A 14922-nucleotide genomic window follows, 5' to 3' on the forward strand; every position below is an offset into this window, starting at 1 on the left:
GTCATGATGTAGGAATAGGACCTGTACCATTTCTAATTCACTGAATAGTGAGTATATTTATTGGAGAACAAATTGCCTTTTAATGTCATAATTAAAAACTTCCAAAGAAATTTGGTGTCAGAATTATAAAAATCAAATTTTAGAATTATTTTCTGTTTTAAATATTTGTTGTTATTATTGTTATTTTCTGTCTGTTAATTTAAAAAAATTCATATGACATAAGACCAGAGAAGAAAATAAATCATTTGAAACAAAAGAAAGCATGGAATTCTTGGAATATATCATTCATATTCAGAAAATAATTTTTAATACAGGAACTTCACTAAATTTAACCAGAACAATTTTTTTACTTTTAAACTACGATAAATATATATGGGCATATTATAGTCCTTGCCACTGTGCAAATGAAAACAAATCTCTTTCAGACTTAAGCTTTAGCAGTTGTACAGCTTTAGCAGTTGTAGCAGTTGTATCTGTATTTTGTACTTGGGTTGATGCTGTCTCTTGCTTTTTTGTTAATGTTCTCTAGTTAGCTATTTTGTATGTATATATGCTATCTGTTTTACTGAAGATATTAATCCTAAAATGAAAAAGGAGGAAAAAATAATTATTTTAAAGTTTAAATTCTTGAAATAGAAACTAAAAATTTATTTTGCTCATCTGAAATAATTATATGAATTGCTGTTTTTATGTACCATATGTTATTGTATAATTAACATGATGGATTAAATTACTTATTAATTATTGTAGATATCTTAGTAGTTTGAACTATTTTGATGTAACAAAAAATGAAACTATACAGTAGTACCGCTGAATAAGAGACAATTCTGTTAGCTATAGTCCCTTTAAATAGGAACCTTAATGTATTTACCTCTTATTAATGGACAATGCCTTTAATATCTTAAATGATTATTAACAAAGAATATTTCTATTTTTATTTATTTCTCTACCTCTATCTTATTTTTGAAACTTTTTTTCAGTGTCTAATAAGAGGTAAATACATTAAGGTCTGTATTCAAAGGAACTGGGAATAAAAAGGGACATATATATTTAAGGGCTGAAATGTCTGATCCGGTGGGTGCTTATTGGGAAGCACTGCTGTATATCTTTCATTGAAATGGAAAACATTTTGTATAATATTTGAAACTGTTTTTTAGTTTAAGAAATTATGCTTTTCAAAATAAAGAATCAGAAATTTTAGTACACAAAATTTTGTGTTATATTTTATGATTATTTAAATAATTTATTTGTATTTAAGGTATGGCTCCATTCTTCCGAGAAAAGATTCGCAATATGGCAATGAAAGAAGGGGATGAAATAATCTTCAGATGCTATGCTATTGGAACACCTAAAGTTGATTATTCATGGTTCAGAAATGATGGAATCCTTTTAGAAAGCAGTAGAATTGTGGTAACCATTTAGTATTTTAATTTATGGCAATAGAAAATTGTTATTGTATTAATGAAAAGAACTCTAAATTTCAGTTGTTTAAGATTTTAATTCTTCTTTACTTTAAAAAAAAAATATTTGCATATGAAAATATTACACCTGACTATTTTTTAAAATGTTCCTGTATTTTATTAATTTATTTATTACAATGAAATGTATGAAGTAACTTATGACATTGAAATCCAGGTGACAGAATTAAAAGATGGAAGATGTGAATTAAGAATAAATCCTACAAGAGCTTATGATGTTGGTGTATATAAATGTGTGGCTCGCAATATGCATGGAGTTAGCTGTTGCAGAGCGAGGCTAAAACTTGGTAGTGAGTATCTACGTTCTAATTTCAATGTTTTATAAGTTAACTCATAAGACATTTAGCCAATAAAAAATTAGAATGTAAAATTTGCTTAATGTAAAATATATTTTTGTAGGTAAACCTGGTCGACCTGAAGCTCCTGTTGTAAAGAATTCTTCTGATACAGAAATATATGTTACTTGGGCAGTCCCACGAGATGAAGGAAACTGTACAACATTAGGTTATACTTTGGAATACAAAAAGTCAGGTAAATATGATGAAGGAAAATAAAGTACATATTAATATTTGTATTGAATATTAATATTTACATTGTACTTAAATTGATCATTTTATAAAAAAAACTCATTTTCATAATTTTATAAATCAAAATGACAGATTATATTATGTTTAATTTGAAATTATTGTACATAATTTTGTGCTCTATGCTTAAAACATACATATATTTATCATTTATGTATGAAATGTATTACTAAGAATTTGTGTATGAGTAAAGAAACAATCACTCCCCCCCCGGCCCGATCATTACTTTCTTCTCATATTTAGAAATTGCTATTCCCACCTTCCTTCCTTTTAAGCATCTAATTCAACAAGTGAAGAGATTTTTTTTTCAATAAAATATGTGCTTTCTAAAGAGTATACTGAGCAATAGGAGAATATGACTAATTGTTCAGAAAACATTTTCCTCTCCTTTATCCAAGACTGTTCAGAACAGAATACTGGTTAGAGAATGGTGGTTTACTGATACCCATGCAGTTGAATTTGGGCCTAATTCCTCATAAGACATGGACAATATTGATTCTAATGTCTTTGTAGCAAGAAGGTGCTTAAAATCTGTTGAGTTGAAAGTTCTCTGAAGAGGGCTGTGGAAAGGGAAGAAATAGTACAGTATCCTTAGATTTCATTCCCTGGATGATTTTTTAGCATGAAATCTGTATTGATCTGGATTGTGAAATGGATTTAAAATGGATTCAGAAGAGATTTTTTTGTGACATCTATAATATGCACATACTTATGTATCTCATATAACTCAAAAATGAGTAGCAGTAGAACATTGAAATTTTGTATATGGGTATACACCTCCCTTTTTCGTTGCAATCAGCCACACCAAACATGTATTCAGTGTCTCTAAAAAGTATTCTCACACTTTAAAACATTTGCAGAAAAAGCACTGTAATCAGGAATTGCATTTGAATATAAAGCCCAATATTTTTTCATATCATCTCCATGTGATTTTGAATAAAACCAATCTTTTCAAATTTTAATACTGGCTTATTTTCTTTCCCTAAAATTGAAAATGTAAGGAGGCATAGATAAAACATGCCACAAAAGTGATCGTATTCCAAAACATTTTCATATAATTTTACAAATAAAATTATCGTCTATTACTTTTTTTTTTATTTTTTGTATTTTAGTGATGTTTAAAAAATTGTGTTGCTTTATTTTTTGCTTGCTTACTTTGTTATATTTTATTTCATGTTTAAAAATGACTTGTATTCGTAAGGAAACAATGAACAGCATTTGAAAATTCGTCATTCTTTATCATCAACACACCATAAAAATGGGATAAATTTAACTAATTAAGGATATCCTGAAATTTGATTCGGAATATCCTCAATTAATTTAATTTATCCCATTTTTACAGTGCAACATGTAATAAAGTGCTTTAAAGAAGAAAATGGGATCCAAAATAAAATAAGAGCAGGTTGTCCGGCAAAGAGGGCTCAACATGATCAGTAATTAATTTATAGTGATAAAATCTGTGAAAAATCTATGTTTGAGTGTTGTAAAGATTTCTACAGAATTTATTGAAAGCTTTTCTACTTTAATTTCATTTCAAAATCTTTGATGAGTGCTCAAAAATTGTTTGGGAGTGCAAAAAATAGAAAGCTTAGACTTTTCTTCTCAAAATTAATGGTAAATAAGCCCAAAGCATACTGGAATCATGTCTTATTTGCAGATGAAAGCAAATTTAACATTTTTAATTCCGATGGGCGTATAATTGTAGCAAGCAAAAAAAAAAAAAAAAAAAAAATGAGGAGCTGAATCCCAAGACCTTGGTTGGAATAGTAAATCTTGGTAGTGGAAGTGTTCTTGTGTGAGGGTGCATGTCAGCATCAGGATTAAATAATTTAGTATTTACTGATGGCATAATGAACCACGCTCTTTATTTAAGTATTTTCCTTATTTAAAATAATTTTAAATTATTCGTCTAAAATTTGAGTAAGGGAAACAACTTTAATTTTTATCAGGATAACAATCATAAGCACATGGCTCTCAACGTCCACTTTTGGTGTGTCTATAGTCCATAAGTGCTTTTTCCTCCCCTTCACTTTAGTAGCAGTAGAATTATGTTGTTTTTATGTTCTGGTTAACGTTTTTATGCCTATAGTTAATCTGCATGCAATAGTTGTAGAATTATCAACAGTTTAAAAGTTTAAATAGCGCTAAGCCTAACGTAGCACAAATTTGTTTACATTTCAAGCTTTTAAAGTGAATAAAGTCAGTTGTGTGCACCAACTTCAGTGTCTTTTTGTCCAACAAGACCCGAAGTTAACTTTGCATACCAAAAATTTTGTCTTCTTGCCCGTTAACCGAATTGCTTGTTTTTCCACAGAAACCCTAATCTTAATTGCAAAAATTGCTTTTCTTTAACTGTATTTGGTACATTAGGTTTTTCTCTGGTTTATAATTTTTAATGAAGATGTTTTGAGTTTTTTGTATTTTTGCTTGCTGCAAAATGAGAGCTAAATTCATCAAATGAGAAATATATATCTAATGAAATTTGAGAAAATAAATTTAAATTAACTGTAGCAAAAATGTGTATGTACTAAAAAGTGTATATAAGCCTTTTAAGGAAGTCGTGGTGCACACATCAGTTTTTTTTTTTTTTTAACTTTTTATTATTATTATTAAATAATCCAGTTTAATTGCTTATCCAAGCAGCCCATCAATAGCTAAGTGACTGTAGCTATGAAACACCAAGAATTCACCATGAGATCTATTACTTATAATTAAGGGTGTGGCTTTGTAGGATTTCCATGGTTTCTTCTTGTTAACATAAGTAAAGGCAAGTTTTTCCTTAGAAATTCTTCCACAAAAGCATCCCATCCCCTTATGATGATAGTCTTAGTATATTAGATCTTAGTTTAAGTAATCGAGTCCAGTTCTAAAAGTTCCCAATAGAGTTATTTTCTATTCTATACATATGCAGAGAATTCAAAAATGTAAATTGGGACTCTCATCACCTGTGAGAATTGTGCAACAAGACTAGCACATGCACATGATAGAGTTCATGTCTATACGGTTCCTGATGAGACAGTTTTGTTGCAGTAGTGGTAAAAGATGCATAATAGCACAAGGTAAAGAACATGTCTATAGGAAATTTATTCTGAAATTGAACTATAAGAAATAATTTTCATGAGGAAAACATCTTAATTATGCTGGCATTCATAGTGAAATTACTGAACTATAAAAAACAAATTCAGTGTATAGGGCTTCTAGCCATAATCAATTGATATCAGTAATTTGATTAAAACTATGCCATTTTAATTAATTTGGATTGTTAAGAAAAGGCTTCAGCACTAATCATATAAAATTATAGTGCAGGTTGATGAAATGATTAACAACAATGACAGTGTGATTGTCTTAGATAGATGTTGTTTAGGATTTTAATCTGTAATTAATCATTGCTCATTCTATTGTCTGAGTGCATCTTGAATATTGCAAAATATGTTTTCAGTGACACTTCCCCATTCATTGATACTCAAATGCAAAGTTACGTTTTTCTTATCTCTAAATTTCTTCTAGTATTACTGTATGTGAGCAATTGTTCTTAAGCTGCATTACAATAGGGAACATCATTTCACCTCTCAAACAAAGAAAATGATTATTGAATAACTGTAATTTATTCAGAAAAAGTCTATAGCTGTGCTATCAGTAGAAAAGATCTTGGCAGTTATCTTCTTTGATTGTCAGGAAATGTTTTACTATAGATTTATGTTGAAGGGTACAAACATTCATGCTGATTCTTATTGCTAGTCAGTGAGATTTTTCATGCAAGGTTGTAAAAAATAAGAGGTGTTTAAAGTTGATCAGAGACACTTTTGTCATTCATGACAGTGCATTGCCATCCAAGACATGCTCAAATGAAACTTTTCGTAAAAATTTTGAGTAAAACATTTAACATCTCTGACACACTTTGTGACTGTTATGTGATTGCAAACTAAAAAAACATCTGCATGGACAATGCTTTCCCAATAATGTATATGTAAAAGACTTCAAGAATCCATAGCAGACTTACCAAGAGGCAGATTGCTACTGCCATAGAATCAAATTTTTAATTCGACATTCAGACGAGTGTCTGCAAATTAGAAAAATAATATGGTATATCTGTGAATATCATAGTGCATCTTTCGCTGAAATTTTCTTGCCTTAAAATAGCTATAACATTCTTTTCAATTCTTTCTCACAGATTTATTTGTAACACTTATGGGGTGTAGAATGAAGTACGAAAACATTTTGGCTAATAGTTATTCAATGCCTTGCTTTCTTATATGCTCCTTTGTTATGCAGTCCTCTGCATAACCACTTCATGAATGACATCACAAAATATAAAATAATGAAAAAAACTTGCCTCCAAAACAATGATGAATGGATGATAGTATGCATATGAAAAGTCTAAGTCATATCTCATTAGTAAGCATAAATTAACAGTCAGTGAAGAAGGTCTGTCAAGTTTGTGTAAACTGTATCCTTAATCTTAGCATGGCTGGTTATTCCAGTGATAAATAAATTAGCCATGGTTAGACTTTACATAGTTCTATTGTATGACAAATGTGGTCATTAGCAAGGAAGGTTTGAAAATTAATTTTATAGATTTGCCTATATTCATCAATGGTAAATATCTTCGTCTAACATGTGGACTAATTTAAGATAAATCTTGACACCATGAATCACAGAATACCCAAATACTTAGGAATATGTAATGGAGTAATAAAAGTATATTTAAAAATGATGGTTACACTATTTCAAATTATCTTTGTATTCAGTTTTGCAGATAGAACATCACCAAAGCCAAATGTAAGATTATACATACAAGATATTTTCGATGCTATTTTGAATGTATTTTAAGAAACATATTTATGCCCTTAAATTTTAAAAGGTATGTAAGTTAAGAAGAATACTCTTTTGGGTATTCTTCTTAACACTTCTGGAAAAATCCAGAAGAATATTCTTCTGGGTTCTGGTGTACAAAGCAAATTTGACCTAGGCATTGGCTTCTGGGTTCTGGTGTACAAAGTCATTTCATTAACCTAGGTATTGGCTGTAGTTGTAATAAAAATGTTCAGTATTATGTTTGTTACGTGAGGAAATGAAATTTGAAAAAATTTCAGGCAGAGACAGTGAAGAACAGGAAGGACACAATTTTGAATTAATTTAATTTTGCATTTAATGAGAAATAAAATAAAATCATTTATTAATGTTGTTTAAAAATAACACAATAAATGAAAATCTATTTCTAAGACTGTTGCTAATGTTGCATTTTCAAGCCTTTTGAGGAAGCTAAATTTATATTATATCATCCAGAACATTTGAATTATTCCTGTGGTTTAAAAATAATGCAATTTGTATGTGCATGTGTACATCTGATGTTCATTTGTATTTTTAAAGTAACAAACAATTTTTTTTTCATTAAATAAAGAGAAACATTTATTTAATGCAGTACTTATTCAGTTCATGAATTATTACATAATTTGAATTTTTGTGGAAGGAAGGACAATTTGAATATTAAAAACTCTTAACGTTATAAATTATCTTATAATCTCCTATTTTCCCCCCTTACAGATGAAGAAGAATGGATAACTGTTTCAAACAACATAGAACATGAATATTTTGTTGTTAGAAATCTGTCACCTTCCACATATTATCAATTCAGAGTAAAAGCATATAATAAATTTGGTTGGGGAGAAGCTGGTATTCCCACAGAACCTGTTTCAACAAAAGCAGAAGGTAAAAAGTGAAGAGATGAAACATTTGTTTGTATTTTATTTTTATTATTAGTATTTTATACTAAATGACTAACATTTTGAACTATTTTTATTATTGGTATTTTATACTAAGTGACTAACATTTTGAATTAAGCTAGAAAAATGTTAATTTTTTCTCCTTTTATATATATGTGTAAGATAAAAAATAGACAACTTTAATTTCCTACAGACTCTTAATTGTGTTTTTTAATTTAGATATTTCTCTTTTTTGTTTTAAAAATAATAACATGCTTATAATAAATATGTCTACACTGCATCATTTCAGAATAAATCCCTGTCACATGATTCTTACATAACACAGATAGTTACATAGTGCTTCAGCCAATAGTAATGCTGATATATGCAAATTAAAACTGAAATCTTTATTAATCAATCAAAATAAAGTCAAATCAAAACTGGATCATTTTTATATGACATATAATCTACACATTTTTTCTCAGCTTTTCTAGTTTACAGGCTTGTTATTTATTCACTGCTGCTATTTTCTAATATTTATTAAAAATGTAAAAATGCTCATGTAACTGTTTAGAAATAGGTGCACTTTTTGCACCAATTTAGCTGCAAAAATGTTTTATTAAATAAAAAAAAAGTCAACCAACCAAAGTTGCAACTCGTTATTATCAGATTTCATTACATACATATATAAGTGAGTTATATATATATAATGCACTTTTATCTTTATATGTATTAGAAAATGCAAGCAAAGTAATAACTGTTCTTGCAAATCATAGTTAAAGCATGTCATAGTTTCTGGATTTTCATACTTTTGATATATGTTTTATCTAAAATTTACTAGAAAAGTTAAAAGATTATATACATGCATATGTATTTGTGTATTATTTGTTATATACTGTCTGTGAATTAATTTTGGTGGGTTGAAGTAAATTATAAGAAAGGTATATATCATATCATTTGCACATATTTTGGATTATTTAAAAATTTATAATATACTGTTATAAATAATTTCAGCATTTGTTAAGAATTGGTTTTGATTAAAAAGTCATAACTTAAGTGGAAGTTTTAAAGTATAACAAAATTTCCCATCTTATTCAAAGTTGCAATTTGTTTAATACTTGTAGGAGAAGATAGTTAAGAAAAATTATTTTTTTGCTTTAAGATCATTGTGTTGTTCATCATTATTTTGATTGATTCTGTTAAGGATGTACAAAAAAATATAATATATTATAATTTTCAGCAAGAACATTAAGAGCCTAATGATGCATGCAAAATATAATATATATTTTTAAAGAAGGTGTTCACACACTTTTAGAACAATTTAAATAAAGAATTTTGAAAAAGCAAATAATTTTTGGACAAAAATTTCTGGCAATAGCTTATTATTTCAAATGAGGAATACTTTATATACTACTTTGAAATTTATTCTTCTTTCAAAATATCACATATAAACAAGCTAAGGAATAAAGTATATATTTTTTCACTTTACAAAGAGAAATATTTCTCTTTCATAATTCAAAAGTGTTATGAAATGCATGGTATTAAAACTTCTAAGTTCAAAATAGGCAGCATTATTAATCAGAATGGGAAACATCAGCAGTTATTACTTCTACATGGAAAGAAGACTCCAAACATATACTCAAAAAAGGTACTTACTGTTTCTAATGTTTCTAAAATTGTTGGTAATAAGAGAAAATCTGCTAATGCAGATATGAATTGCAATATCTTTAAATGCATATAAAATAATAAAACAAGATTTACAATTTAATAAAACTAAAATATAATGTTCATTAGCTTTTGCTGAGACATGTGGCTCAATGCAGAAAATTCGCAGAACCCTGCATGAAAACTATTTAGCAGCAGATAAATGAAAATACATTGCAACTCTTGATGAAACATTGGTTTAAATAAATAACTGCAACAAGAAAAGGTATATTTATTATTGAAAACAAAAAGAAAAAAATGTGCAAATGTGATTCTGTCTATGCATAGAAAGTTTCAGTAAGGGTATGATTTTTGCAGGATTCTCTTACAGTGGGATATTAAAGATAAGAAGAGGGGGACAATGTTAAATTCAGCTTAATGTACTATCAAAAGAAAGTTTTACATCTGATATTTATAGAAGAAATTACATTACTTTATCCCATTGACTTTCAAAGAGTAAAACTTCATCAAGGCAAAGCAAGAAATCATACTTTGAAAATTACCACTGCATTCTTTGAAAAAATGAAAACTGATACAGGATTGCATATGCATCTTTTCAATGCATTCCTGCAAAGTCACCTGACATTTCATCTATCGATTATTGTGCCTTTAATCTCTTGAAAAGAGCTCTTTCTGATAGCAAACCCACCATGATTGATAAACTCTGGAAAGTAGTGGAATAGGAATAGAATGCAATATCCCTCAAAATTTTACAGAAAGCCCTTCTGTCATGGAAATCATGATGCAGAATTACAGTCCAGAAAAAAAAAAAAAAAAACTACCAAATTGAACATTAAAAAAAATACTATTTACTTTCAAAACAATTAATTAAATGGCTCTAAAATCATTCCAAAAATGTATTAATGCCCTCTCTATTTATATACTATGATAATAACTTATCCAAGTGATGGAATAATCATAAAGTTTTCAAAAGTTCAGAAAGGGTCTAAATTAGAGCTTCCAGAAGATGTAAATTGATCAGTAAGAAATATATCTTAATAACTGAAATATATGTTAGTGAATATATTATTACATGTAAGTGAATTTTATAACAGTAAATGAATTTATGCAGGTGAAAATGTTTTATAAATGTTTTTAAACATAATAAAATGAAAATTTATAAATTTGCAGTATTAAATAAAATTGCAATTCTCAAGTAAAAGTTCATTCACTTGCCATAAAACCTTTTTATCAAAAGCATCTGTATTTCAGATTTAAATTATGAATAATAAAACTAACATATGCTAATAACCATAGGTTCATTTTCATTAATTGTGTACTATTTGCTGAAGAGCTTTTTAATTCTTCATTCAGCTGATACCATAAAGTGTTTCACTTCTAATATTAAGTTGGGTATATATTTCTGTTTTGATATATTTAAAAACATTTGGTTGTGTCTTTATGAATATTTATTCACAAAAGTAACTGTCAAAAAGTAATAAATGTAATAATTAACATTTCTGAATGCCAAGAATGTTTCCCAGAGTACTCCACAGGTTGTGACTGACAAAATCAACTTCAGTTATGACTGATGCAATCTGTAAGAAAGGGAGAACTTCATTAAAATTTTGATGGTAGAACATTCCAAGGAGCAGAACTGAGCATTTCCTTACCTTTTTCTCCTAGTGGCAACATCATGAGGGGACTTTTGTCTTGATGATATTTTAAGTGGCCCATGCCTCAAAGACACTATATGCTTATAAACACCCATACCTTCATTCAAATTCAATATTCAAATAGCTAAAACTGTATACTATTACTAAGCCAAGCAACTTGTACACTCTCCTGTTGACATATAGGATCTTCTGCACAAGTTAATTCTGTGTCATTTATTTATTAAGGACACTGTGAATAGGTATCATTTTCTAAAGCATTTACATAGCTGCCAACTGTTCCTGTTGTTGATTGCATCTCACGTTTTCTTAGTCTTAACTAAGGAAAATATTTCTCAGCAATAAATGAAATTTATTGCATTAATAAAACATAAATTAGGCAAATTTCATTCCCTCATCTCTCATGATTTGCAGAAAATCCTTCTTATTAAATTTTATTTCTCCAGAATTATACTATTTTCTCATTACATTTTATTGATCTTTGCTTTATTAAATGTTTCTTATAAAATTTTATTTGATCTGAGTTGTCTTAATCTACTGTAGGCAACTGTGTATTTTTATATGAAGATTCAAGTAATGGTACATTACTAAGTTTATCAACGTAAATACTATGCACATTGATTATTATTTTTATTATTTATACTATGCACATTAATTTTATTTTTATCGTATTTAAAAGTACTTTGATAAATAAAAGCTTTCCTCTACTATGGGGAATTTTCTTAGTATGAAAGGATAAGAGAATTAAAAAATGAAATTAGCTAAAGAATATAAAATTTATAATATTCAATTAAATATTAATATATTTTACATCAGAACTGACTTACAACTAGTTCATATGAAGTGAATTATAATTAGTTTAGGTGAATAACAATGATACTTCATGAAGTATCGAAACACACTTTATTTAGCCAATATTAATCAGGATAGCTCCAAAGTCAGTAATAAAAAGTCTACTATAAGCATGCTGAAACAATCAGTGACACAGCTTTCAGGTTATCAAGCTATCATGGTGAAGACAGCTTCACTACAAATGCACCAGAGTGCAGCTCCCGACTCTGCTTGGTCGTTCTCGAAACTCCACATACTCTCGAGACTCTCCACGCTACAACTCGCGATGCACTCGATGACACACAAAGTACAGCTCTCGACAATGCACTAACCACGATACACTACGAGACTCTTTCGGTGCATTCGGCACTCACTGCCTGGCTGTCAATTTGATCGACTCCACATGGATTGACTCGGTAGACGAGACACCAACTCAATACTAACTAACTCTCTGCGTACCAGCAGGGTTTATATAGCTTTCGGCTGGTGTTCGAGAACATTCTGGGCTAACCTGGTAAGAATTCGTTCCAGAAGGTTCTCCATCTGTCCATGGCATATCCCCAATTTTTTCGCCATATGTGGCAACCCTACCATATCTTGCAATTTTATGGCAACCCTAAAGCTTGTTTGCGGGGAAGCCATCTTACCGCTCCTGTACATTTCTTAACAATATATATACACATGCACGTATGATCAGACCCAATTATCATGGATTTTATGGAACAAAGCTAATTCCCTTTGAAAAGTCAGCAACTTCATTTTAATTTTCTTGTGATTTTTAATATTTTTATTTTTGTTTATTAGTGTGGCGACTCTGTAAACATGTGTTGTACTCACCAACTGCGCGCCGTTATCACTAACTGTAACCGAAGGTGATTTCGGCGACACACAGTCATGTCTCGTCGTCGGTGCGGTTGGTCGCTCGCTTTCCTCCAACGTGATTGTCTGTCGACTGTAGTAATTAAGTTTTAATATTGTGATGTGATTAAATGTTTTTGTTATAAAAAAATTGTCTCTTATGGCATGTTACGAATTCATCCTTAAAAGCACTGGCAAATTCCAATACGCATAGTTTGTTGTTGCACACACCTGCAACCACGTGCAACAAATGGTGACTTCAGGACGGTGAGGCTTTAAGCCAAATGAATCGTCAAAATTTATAGTACAGCAGAAATTTTGTGCTTAAACAAGACCTTGTAATGATGTGCGAAATGCAGCTGAACCAATAGTTTTTACTTATGTGTATTGGATTACTTATCGTGTCTATTGGATCGTGTATCAGTTTCATCATATTACAGCCACGTGGATTACCTTCATGTTTTCATTTGTGATCATCTTTCAGACATACGGATTATCTTCATCTTCCATTAGTGATAGTGTTCCAACATCAAGCGAGTGGATAATTTCTGTACATCAGGGTGATATTTTCAACCTTTTATTCCGCACATAGATTCGTATGTATTCGTCAAGTGGGTGAGTTTTTTCCTATATTCATTTGAACCCAGGTCCTAATATTAATTATTTTGTGTTTCTTCACATGTACTGCAACAATATTCTTGAACTATATCTTTTTTTGTGTGTTATCTGTATTTATTCATATTTATTATGGCTACTAATGATCCTCTAGCCACTGATGACAAACAAGTGGCTCGCGTTGCTGTGAAACCTGCCCCATTTTGCCATAGTGACCCCAACCTTTGGTTTTTTTCAATTAGATGCACAATTCAAGCTCAAGGGTATAACACGAAATTTTATACTGCAATTTCCGCCCTCGACACTGAAGTTCTTCAGTCAGTACGCGAGATTGTTCTGAAACCCCCCTCGGATAATAAATGCAAGGAATTGAAAAATAAATTAATTTCAGTTTATGAGGCATCTGAAAACACCAAACTAAAGCAGTTATTACAAGATTTGAAACTTGGTGATATGCGCCCATCCCAGTTATTGTCAAAAATGCAGGAGCTTGCGGGTGACAATTTTAAGTCCAATGTTTTACAATCATTGTGGCTCAATCATCTAACGAACAATATCCAAGCTATTCTTGCCTCCAGTAACGAGAACCTACCCCAACTGGCCCAAATGGCAGACAAAATTCGTGATGTTCTCCAACCACAAGCAATCAGTCAAGTTCAGCATCCCAGTGTTGATATTTCATCTCTTAAACAACAAATCCAGGAATTATTATTGCAGGTCGCAGCCTTACAGACACGATTTCAGTATCATCCATGCGGTAGATCAAAGTCCCGGAACCGAAATAATAGGGAATACCAACGCGCTCATTCTGAAACTCAATCAGACATTTGTTTCTATCACAGCCAATTTGGTGATAAAGCACGCAAGTGTACATCTCCATGCAAATTTCAGAAGACCTCTTTAAACTGAAGGGGCCGTCACTCGAAGCCATGAGTTACAACGGCCCGTGCATTAGTCGATTGTTCGTAAAAGATACACCATCAGGCAGACGTTTTCTTGTTGATACAGGTGCTGACAGTTCGGTTGTACCTCCCTCTCTTGCCAAATCTAAACGGCCGCCTGGAAAATTTAACTTATTTGCAGCTAACAGATCAAAAATTGCAACATATAGGGAAATATTAATGTCTTTGGATCTAGGATTGCATCGCAAATTCCAATGGCCATTTGTCATCGCTGCGGTTTCACACCCAATAATTGATGCAGACTTTCTGCACAAATTTTCTCTTTTGGTCGACATTAAACATCGACGCTTACTCTACTCCATCACACAATTGTCCGTGGTAGGTAGTATTGGAAATGCCACAAATTTTGGAATTAAATTAATTTCCGGTAATTCTCCTTTCCATAAACTACTTGAGCAATACCCTAATGTCATCCGCTCAGTAACTGGCAAACCGACTGCTGACCACGGTATTGTACACATCATAGAGACTACTGGACCACCAATCTTTGCCAAAGCACGGTGGTTGCCTCCAGATAAATTAAAGGCTGCAAAAGAAGAATTTAAATACATGCTTGAGCAAGGAATCTGTTGGCC

At 30.5% G+C, this 14922-nt stretch overlaps 1 protein-coding gene across 4 annotated transcripts in view; it reads left to right on the forward strand.

The window, feature by feature from the left end:
• The window catches only part of LOC118190192 (protein Obscurin-like), a 735887-nt gene that overhangs the window by 699311 nt on the left and 21654 nt on the right, over nt 1-14922 (forward strand). For all 4 annotated transcript variants that reach the window (XM_085817109.1, XM_085817106.1, XM_085817107.1 and 1 more), the window contains 4 exons: nt 1259-1410; nt 1636-1768; nt 1878-2009; nt 7607-7771. In XM_085817109.1, coding sequence (XP_085673235.1) covers nt 1259-1410; nt 1636-1768; nt 1878-2009; nt 7607-7771 — 582 coding nt within the window. The remainder of the gene's footprint in view (nt 1-1258; nt 1411-1635; nt 1769-1877; nt 2010-7606; nt 7772-14922) is intronic.

Source organism: Stegodyphus dumicola, chromosome 5 (genome assembly GCF_044657685.1).
Source record: "Stegodyphus dumicola isolate Sdum_Otavi_A_Nest chromosome 5, ASM4465768v1".
NCBI classification, from domain to species: Eukaryota; Metazoa; Arthropoda; class Arachnida; order Araneae; family Eresidae; genus Stegodyphus; species Stegodyphus dumicola.